Raw genomic sequence first — 10000 nt, 5'->3', positions numbered from 1 at the left:
TGTAAGTTACTGTTTACAGTTGTATGTGATGATGCCTGAATAAAATTATGATGCATAAAACTAATACAGGCCCAATATCAAGATGTAAACATGAGACACCACTGCAAGTAATAGACGTAGTTCTCATTAGCCTACTGTAATAATCATAATAATAATTATATTAATAATAATACATTTCATCTAGTCATGACCGAAAGAACGAGGGGCCCTGGAGTCTCCCTTAGAGCGTGCTCACACTATCCTTTTGGCCGCGGCCAAAACCGGTTTTTCAGCTAAAGTCTAGTACCTTTAAGTAGTGTGAGCGCACCCGCTCCGCGCTCAACTGGGGCCAGCTGGGCCGTCCACGGCCCGCTTGAAAGAGGTGGGCTTTAGCGGAGCCGTTTGCACATGTACGAGCACGAGCGTGCGCACGCGCACGCGCACGAGCCCTACGGCAGTAGCGTTATGTCCGCCTGTTCGGACATGTAAATAGAAGGAGGGACCATGCGCGGACATTTAACAACAACAACAATTGCGGTGAAAGGTTCATGTTGGTGTGATGCGGAGGTGGAGTGTTTACTGCAGATTTGGTCGATGAAAATATTCAAAAACAGTCGACAAGACGCACAAAAACTCCGAGGTCTATGGAAAGATTTGTAAACAAAGCCACACACGCGATCAATGCGTGTGACGTGTTACGGCTTGAAGGCGTATGGACAGCAAGAAGTATTGGCCGAGGCCCTGGTAGTGTGAGTACAAACGGGGCTGGGGCGCGGGGGGAGAGGGAGGGGGGACAAGTACCCTAAAGTCCGGGTCTCGGTCCGGGAGGATAGTGTGAGCGCGCCCTTAGAGAGAGGGGGAGAAGTTCAGCATCCGTGAGGAACTCGGAGTAGAGCCGCTGCTCCTTTGTGTTGAAAGGAGCCAGTTGAGGTGGTTCAGGATCATCTGGTAAGGATGAACCCTGGGCGCCTCCCTAGGGAGGTGTTCCAGGCACGTCCAGCTGGGAGGAGGCCTCGGGGAAGACCCAGGACCAGGTGGAGAGATTAGATCTCCACACTGGCCTGGGAACGCCTCAGGATCCCCCAGTTAGAGCTGGTTAATGTGGCCCGGGAAAGGGAAGTTTGGGGTCCCCTGCTAAAGCTGCTGCCCCTGAGACCTGACCCCGGATAAGAGGCTGAAGACGAGTCATGAGTTGATCTGTATTGCACTTTTCAGGGTACTCAAAGACGCCTAAAGTAATATAAGACATGAACAGTGATGGTTTCTTATGTCATCATCAGAATCAGTCAGTGTAATTATTGTTAATACCTCCAGATCTGTCCGGTTTCAAATCGTGCAAATCATCTTCCTCATCTTCGTCGTCTAAAAACATTTTCCTCCAGATCAGCAATAAAATGCTCGCTGCTATTTCCTTCACTAACGTCTGAGCTCGCTCCGCTATAGATTCAAGATTCAAGAAGCTTTATTCATCCCGAGGGAAATTATAGTGCAACAGTTTCAATACAAAGATGGGAAAGGATCAAAGTAACAATAAGCTAACGTAAAATAAATCAAACAATAACTAAGAAAGAGGGAGCAACTGTTGCTGGCTGCCGCTCGACACTGCGCCGGAACTGGTTGATAGTCGTCTTCCGCCGTGATTTCAAAGCTCTGGACCGTGTGCGACACTCCCACGCGTTTGTTCTGACGCGTTTCATCGGCCAAGAGACAGAAAATAGGTGAAAAACGCTACAAATGCTACAAAATGGGGTATCTGCTTACGGGTTTTAATGGTAGAAATGCGGTAAAGCTCTCCCGGCTTAAACACTGCAGGTTTGCTCATGTCTTCGTCATATTCAAAGACTTGCTGTGTGGCTTTTATTCCACTTTTATTTCACTTTTATTCCACTTTTATGCAGCTGAAGGCTTTGATCCTGAAGTAGCTTCTTCTCTTTCTCTTCTGTAAAAAGTTTTGCTTGTGTTCTGATATTAATTATGTTCTCTGTCTTTCCTCCAGCTAAGAGCATGGAGGAGATGAAGAGGCTTTTGTTGCTGATACTAGGCTGTGCTGTCCAGGTAACACACACACACACACACACACACACACACACACACACACACGCACACACACACACACACACACACACACACACACACACACACGCCCAAACACAGCAGCTCCCTGTACCACCCAGTCTCTTCGCAGGAACTGTATTTGTGTCTGTGCAGCGTTGCGTGTCTGAGCACAGCCGTGTGCTGAGCCCTTTGATAAGCGTTAGGGTGGGACTGCAGGATCAACATGCACATGAAGTTACATCAATGCTTTAATTACAGTAACCATCAGAATTAAAGTACTATGCAATGAAAGTGTTGGGTATCGGGACGGTCGAGAGCCTTGCCCGAGGGCACTATAACAGATGTTTTTGTAGAAGCACATGTACGTAAATATTTCTCAAGTTAATCACGTTTGGGAGCTTAAAATTTTGAAATCTGAGTTCATTTAAGATTCAGCCAGATATGATATGATGTGAGTTAAGAGTTATTTAGGTTACTGTAATTAAAGAGGAGGGGCTGGTCACGTGGGAGGTCGGGGCGCAGGTGGTTTCTCTGCCCGTGTGTTTGTTAGTTCAGCTCTCCCAGGGCTCTGAACCCACGCCAAAGGGTTTTTCATCTCGCCTTTTTCTTATTTTCCTTTACCTCATTATTCCCTCATCCCTGATTTCCCTCCCTTCCTTTCAGTCTTCCCTCCTTTTGTCTCCCCCCTCACCTGTACTGGTTCTACTGGTTCCAGGACGAGGCCACGAGGGAGCGATGAATGGAAATACAGAGGGAGGGAGGGAGGGAGGGGTGAATAAAGCCACGTTCAAATGTTGTTAATGCTGTAAAAAAAATGACACTTCGTGTTGTTCATAATACTACATTTCCCATAGTCCTGTTCTGCTTGACAACCCTGAGACGTCAACATAGAAAAACATTAGCAACCGCAATTTTATTAATAATAAGAATTATGTACCCGAGGTCCTTGAAGTCCTTCCAAGTGAAGGAGTTCAAGTCCCTCGGGATCTTGTTCACGAGTGAGGGGACGATGGAGCGTGAGTTTGGCCGGAGAATCGGAGCAGCGGGGGCGGAGCTGCAGTCACTCTACCGCACCGTTGTGATGAAAAGAGAGCTGAGGAAGGCAAAGCTCTGGATCTACCCTCAGTCCTGGTTCCTACCCTCACCTGTGGTCATGAAAGCTGGGTCAGGACCCAAAGAACCAGGTCCAGGTCCAAGCGTGTGAAATGTGTTTCCTCAGGAGGGGGGCTGGAGTCTCCCTTAGAGAGAGGGGGATAAGTTCAGCATCCGTGAGGAACTCGGAGTAGAGCTGCTGCTCCTTTGCGTTGAAAGGAGCCAGTTGAGGTGGTTCAGGATCATCTGGTAAGGATGAACCCTGGGCGCCTCCCTAGGGAGGTGTTCCAGGCACGTCCAGCTGGGAGGAGGCCTCGGGGAAGACCCAGGACCAGGTGGAGAGATTAGATCTCCACACTGGCCTGGGAACGCCTCAGGATCCCCCAGTTAGAGCTGGTTAATGTGGCCCGGGAAAGGGAAGTTTGGGGTCCCCTGCTAAAGCTGCTGCCCCCGAGACCTGACCCCGGATAAGAGGCTGAAGATGAGATGAGATGAGAATTACGTGTTTGCTATATTAATTTCCTGCTTTGTGTGTGTGTGTGTGTGTGTGTGTGTGTGTGTGTGTGTGTGTGTGTGTGTGTGTGTGTGTGTGTGTGTGTGTGTGTGTGTGTGTGTGTGTGTGTGTGTGTGTGTGTGTGTGTGTGTGTGTGTGTGTGTGTGTGTGTGTGTGTGTGTGTGTGTGTGTGTGTGTGTGTGTGTGTGTGTGTGTGTGTGTGTGTGTGTGTCTGTGTCTGTGTCTGTGTGTGTGTGTCAGTGTGAGCGTAAGGAGGAGATGATAGAGAAGATCAAGCTGCTGGACATTGAGACCCAAGCTGCCATCGTCTCTCACATCCAGGAGGTCAGTGCAGCACGACGCTGGTCTATCACAGAAACACACCAGTGATAAATGATAAACAGCCTTTTCAACCACATCTCAAAGGCTGCGTTCACACTGGAGTTAAAGTGATGTTTCCTCTCATACGTGACCCAGATCTGATTCCTCTGACAGTGTGAAGTCCCATTGAATCTGACATTTTCCAACCAGAATTAGTTCACTTTTAAATGTGCCACTGAATCAGATACGCATGAGCCGGGTCTCATTTAATAAAGTTGATTTGAAAAGAAAAATAGTGTGTCACAAGCGGGAGCCAGGAACAGAATCAAAACAAACATGGAGGACAGCAGTGGAGCAGGCGGCCAGAGGAGGGAGAGGGAAGTTTTAGACCTCATTAGTAATTGGGGGGACACTTCGGTGCAAGCCGGACTTGAAGCAGGGGTGGGCAATCCCGGTCCTGGAGAGCGACTGTCCTGCATGTTTTAGTTTCTCTCTGCTCTAACACACCTGAGTCTAATGATCTGCTCGTTATCAGGCAGCTGATGCTCGTCACAGTTTAATTATTGTTAGACTCAGGTGTGTTAGGGTAGGGAGGAACCTAAAACATGCAGGACAGTGGCTCTGCAGGACCAGGATTGCCCACCCCTGACTTGAAGGGTCTTATTGTAACGGATGTTTTCGAGAGAAATGTCCGAACAGGGCCATAGAAGGACGTGTTTGCAACGCCATAATTATTAAGTCCTACAATACCGGTTTCCGTTGCCATGTTCACTTCTGTAAACACTGTTGTGTCGTGATGTCTCAAGTGTTGAGCATACAGGTCACTAAGCGATCCGTAGACGGGCCACATTTAAAGACGTAGTGTGAACAGACAAACAAAAAATCATATTTGAGCAATAAATAGGAATTGTGCAGTAAAACAAAATAGTGCGTTAAGACCTGCAGTGGGAACGGAGCCAAAGTTTCATGAGTGGCGTTTCTCCGTTGTCACAAACGGTTCCATTGTTCAACAATTTGCAAATAATGAAACGATTAAATGGTGATAAAGATAAGTGTTAGTTGCCGTCCTAAAGTCCTGTGCATTGTTCTCGTTATCAGGCGGCGTGAAACACGTCCGGCATCATCTGACCTTAAAGAACAATAACCTCTTCTTCTTCAGCAGTGATCGATCTAATGACTCCGTCCTGAATGTGATGTTGAATATAGCGCTTCACTTCTGAGACAGAGGCTATTATCTGCTGTTGATGAGGTCATGCTTATGATGTTACCATGCTAGTTAGCCCTCCAGCTCCACACACACACACACACACACACACTTTGAGGAGTGTCATTAATTGCTCTGTGTATAAGCATTGTTCAAACTCACAGCACTTGGTTGTTTTAAGTTTCTGTTGAGATCCCGAGGTTTCTTATTGTGTCCAAACACGTCGAGCCGAATTACAAGTAATGAGTGTGAAAAATGTACATTTTGAGCTTTGACCATGAGATTCTTACCATTTATATATATGTGTGTGTGCGCGTGTGTGTGTGTTACACTAAGCACTGCATGTGATATGAATGGAGGAATCCATATAAAAGCTACTATACCGCTGTAAAAGCCTGACTCCTGCTGTAAAAAGCCTGACTCCTGCTGTAAAAAGCCTGACTCCTGCTGTAAAAAGCCTGACTCCTGCTGTAGAAAGCCTGACTCCTGCTGTAGAAAGCCTGACTCCTGCTGTAAAAAGCCTGACTCCTGCTGTAAAAAGCCCGACTCCTGCTGTAAAAAGCCCGACTACTGCTGTAAAAAGCCTGACTTCTGCTGTAAAAAGCCTGACTCCTGCTGTAAAAAGCCTGATTCCTGCTGTAAAAAGCCTGACTCCTGCTGTAAAAGCCTGACTTCTGCTGTAAAAAGCCTGACTCCTGCTGTAAAAAGCCTGACTTCTGCTGTAAAAAGCCTGACTCCTGCTGTAAAAAGCCTGACTCCTGCTGTAAAAAGCCTGACTCCTGCTGTAAAAAGCCTGACTCCTGCTGTAAAAAGCCTGACTTCTGCTGTAAAAAGCCTGACTTCTGCTGTAAAAAGCCTGACTCCTGCTGTAAAAAGCCTGACTCCTGCTGTAAAAAGCCTGACTCCTGCTGTAAAAAGCCTGACTCCTGCTGTAAAAAGCCTGACTCCTGCTGTAAAAAGCCGGACTCCTGCTGTAAAAAGCCTGACTCCTGCTGTAAAAAGCCTGACTTCTGCTGTAAGAAGCCTGACTCCTGCTGTAAAAAGCCTGACTCCTGCTGTAAAAAGCCTGACTCCTGCTGTAAAAAGCCTGACTTCTGCTGTAAGAAGCCTGACTCCTGCTGTAAAAAGCCTGACTCCTGATGTAAAAAGCCTGACTCCTGCTGTAAAAAGCCTGACTCCTGCTGTAAAAAGCCTGACTCCTGCTGTAAAAAGCCTGACTCCTGCTGTAAAAAGCCTGACTCCTGCTGTAAAAAGCCTGATTCCTGCTGTAAAAAGCCTGACTCCTGCTGTAAAAAGCCTGACTTCTGCTGTAAAAAGCCTGACTCCTGCTGTAAAAAGCCTGACTCTTGCTGTAAAAAGCCTGACTCCTGCTGTAAAAAGCCTGACTCCTGCTGTAAAAAGCCCGACTCCTGCTGTAAAAAGCCCGACTACTGCTGTAAAAAGCCTGACTTCTGCTGTAAAAAGCCTGACTCCTGCTGTAAAAAGCCTGATTCCTGCTGTAAAAAGCCTGACTCCTGCTGTAAAAGCCTGACTTCTGCTGTAAAAAGCCTGACTCCTGCTGTAAAAAGCCTGACTTCTGCTGTAAAAAGCCTGACTCCTGCTGTAAAAAGCCTGACTCCTGCTGTAAAAAGCCTGACTCCTGCTGTAAAAAGCCTGACTCCTGCTGTAAAAAGCCTGACTTCTGCTGTAAAAAGCCTGACTTCTGCTGTAAAAAGCCTGACTCCTGCTGTAAAAAGCCTGACTCCTGCTGTAAAAAGCCTGACTCCTGCTGTAAAAAGCCTGACTCCTGCTGTAAAAAGCCTGACTCCTGCTGTAAAAAGCCGGACTCCTGCTGTAAAAAGCCTGACTCCTGCTGTAAAAAGCCTGACTTCTGCTGTAAGAAGCCTGACTCCTGCTGTAAAAAGCCTGACTCCTGCTGTAAAAAGCCTGACTCCTGCTGTAAAAAGCCTGACTTCTGCTGTAAGAAGCCTGACTCCTGCTGTAAAAAGCCTGACTCCTGATGTAAAAAGCCTGACTCCTGCTGTAAAAAGCCTGACTCCTGCTGTAAAAAGCCTGACTCCTGCTGTAAAAAGCCTGACTCCTGCTGTAAAAAGCCTGACTCCTGCTGTAAAAAGCCTGATTCCTGCTGTAAAAAGCCTGACTCCTGCTGTAAAAAGCCTGACTTCTGCTGTAAAAAGCCTGACTCCTGCTGTAAAAAGCCTGACTCTTGCTGTAAAAAGCCTGACTTCTGCTGTAAAAAGCCTGACTCCTGCTGTAAAAAGCCTGACTTCTGCTGTAAGAAGCCTGACTTCTGCTGTAAGAAGCCTGACTCCTGCTGTAAAAAGCCTGACTCCTGCTGTAAAAAGCCTGACTCCTGCTGTAAAAAGCCTGATCCTGCTGTAAAAAGCCTGACTCCTGCTGTAAAAAGCCTGACTCCTGCTGTAAAAGCCTGACTCCTGCTGTAAAAAGCCTGACTTCTGCTGTAAAAAGCCTGACTCTTGCTGTAAAAGCCTGACTCCTGCTGTAAAAAGCCTGACTTCTGCTGTAAAAAGCCTGACTCCTGCTGTAAAAGCCTGACTCCTGCTGTAAAAAGCCTGACTCCTGCTGTAAAAAGCCTGACTCCTGCTGTAAAAAGCCTGACTCCCGCTGTAAAAAGCCTGACTCCTGCCGTAAAAAGCCTGACTCCTGCCGTAAAAAGCCTGACTCCTGCCGTAAAAAGCCTGACTCCTGCCGTAAAAAGCCTGACTCCTGCTGTAAAAAGCCTGACTCCTGCTGTAAAAAGCCTGACTCCTGCTGTAAAAAGCCTGACTTCTGTGTGTTTTCGACATTATATTTCCTGTTTCCAACCGTTGCAGGTCACCCATAACCAACTGAATGTCCTCGACCTGTCCTGGATGGAGGAGGGATCCGAGCTCGCGCACGAAGAGCTGGAACCTCTGTCCCGCAACATGGCTGCCTCGCTACAGCAACTGATAGACCAGCGAGACAAAGCCAGCGAGGTACTGAGACTCACACACAACAACCACCACCACCGTCAGGCTGATTAAAGAGGAACTGAACCCCAGGACGCTGAAGTTCATGCACAAGGAAATGGCGCCCTCCCACTGTTCCTCCGTCCCGTGCCCCGTGCTTTAGGGTCCTTGTCCCCCCCTCCAGGCCCGTTTGTACTCACACTACCTGGGCCTCGGAGAATGCTTCTTGCTGCCTATACGTCATCACGCCGTAACACGTCACACGCATTGATGACGTCGTGGCGATGCGTGGCTTTGTTTCCAGATCTTTCCGTAGACCTCAGAGTTTTTGTGCGTCTTGTCGACTGTTTTTGAATCTTTTCATCGACCAAATCTGCAGTAAACACTCCACCTCCGCATCACACCAACGTGAACCTTTCACCGCCATTGTTTGAAATGTCCGCGCATGGTCCCTCCTTCTTTTTTCTACGTCCCAACAGGCGCACAGGAAATGACCTCAGAACCGCCGTAGGCCTCGTGCTCGTACACATGCGCACGCTCGTGCTCGTACACGTGCGCGCGCTCGTGCTCGTACACGTGCAAACTTGCTTTACTAAAGCCCACCTCTCCCAAACGGGCCGTGGACGGCAAGCGTGCCGCTCCTAGACGTGGTACGGTTGCACTCACACTGGTCAAAGGAACCAGACTTTAGCCGTGAAACGTGTTTGGGCACGGTACGGAGGCACAGTATGAGTGCGCCCCTAGTGTTAAATATTCTTTAGAAATAAACGTTTATTGATCTTTAAAAGGCTGGACTTGCATCACTTTGCCTTTATCATTGTATCAGTTGAAAATAGTCTCAAAACGGCAAAATTATCGCTTCTCGCATCATTTCAAGGTCAATTTATCGCCCAGCAAAATGCCTGGTAGCCAGGTTTCAAACCGTAGAGGGCACATTTACAAAACAATATGTCAAATTCAAATACTTTGCTCTAAAACAACAAGATCTGAACCTCCTAGTTTCTCTTTAATAATGACGAAGGAATGAATTATAAATATTTAATACATGTTAAATCTAAAAGAAAGAAAGACCAGTCATCATCATCTGCTTCTCATGATGCATTTGATGCCGTTAGTTTGGTGACTTTTGTTCCATTATTGTGATTAAAGTCCACTTTGTAAAAAACACGCTTCTGTGTTCCAGGTGATTTTGGACCTGACCCAGGAGAGGGACTACCTGTCCAGTCAACAGCCCCAGGACAGGTGCAGGAACCTGGGCATGAGCAGCCCCGAGCGTGGGCAGAGCTCTGGAGGCGTGGGATTGAATAACGGTGGATCCGCTGGGACGGTGTCTGGGCCGACCAAAGAGGAGAAGCAGCATCTGTCCGTGGAGCTCGCTGATACCAAAGCCAAGCTCCGCAGATACAGACAAGAACTGTGAGTCCTTTACAACGTTTTTTTTCCTGTAACAACTATTAACGGAGAAATCCCGGACAGTCGCTAACAGCCGAATGTGGCTAACAGTGATTAGCTCGGGGCAGCTAGGTGAAGGCATTCAAAGGTCTTTTTTAACCACTAATGCTGCTGAAAATAACAGCAAACCTCTGCAGCAGCATGAGAAGAGTCCCTACACACACAACAAAGCAGCAACAGCGTAGTTAGTGAAGCCAGAGTTTATTAAAGAGTGTTTTAAAGACTTACCTACTGGCCCCTGTACCAGCTCCTCTCATAGTAAAGTCCATTACAGTGGAAGGAGCCCATTGCTGCTTTGTTGTGTGTGTAGGGACTCTTCTCATGCTGCTGCAGAGGTTTGCTGTTATTTTCAGCAGCATTAGTGGTTAAAAAAGACCTTTGAATGCCTTCACCGTGCTGCCCCGAGCTAATTACTGTTAGCCACGTCTGGCTGTTAGCGACTTTCTCCCTTTA

General features: G+C 47.5%; 1 protein-coding gene across 2 annotated transcripts in view; it reads left to right on the top strand.

The window, feature by feature from the left end:
* Positions 1 to 10000, top strand: part of ccdc88c (coiled-coil domain containing 88C) — a 52071-nt gene that overhangs the window by 20198 nt on the left and 21873 nt on the right. For both annotated transcript variants that reach the window (XR_014593421.1, XM_083924284.1), the window contains exons 5-8: positions 1976 to 2034; positions 3881 to 3964; positions 7979 to 8122; positions 9279 to 9511. Coding sequence is in view for 1 of the 2 variants with exons in the window: in XM_083924284.1 (XP_083780410.1) it covers positions 1976 to 2034; positions 3881 to 3964; positions 7979 to 8122; positions 9279 to 9511 (520 nt within the window). In the remaining variant the exon portion in view is untranslated. The remainder of the gene's footprint in view (positions 1 to 1975; positions 2035 to 3880; positions 3965 to 7978; positions 8123 to 9278; positions 9512 to 10000) is intronic.

This window comes from Echiichthys vipera, assembly GCF_963691815.1.
Source record: "Echiichthys vipera genome assembly, chromosome: 12".
NCBI classification, from domain to species: Eukaryota; Metazoa; Chordata; class Actinopteri; order Perciformes; family Trachinidae; genus Echiichthys; species Echiichthys vipera.
The sequence above is the reverse complement of the archived record's forward strand: the minus strand, read 5'-3'. Positions and strand labels throughout refer to the sequence as shown.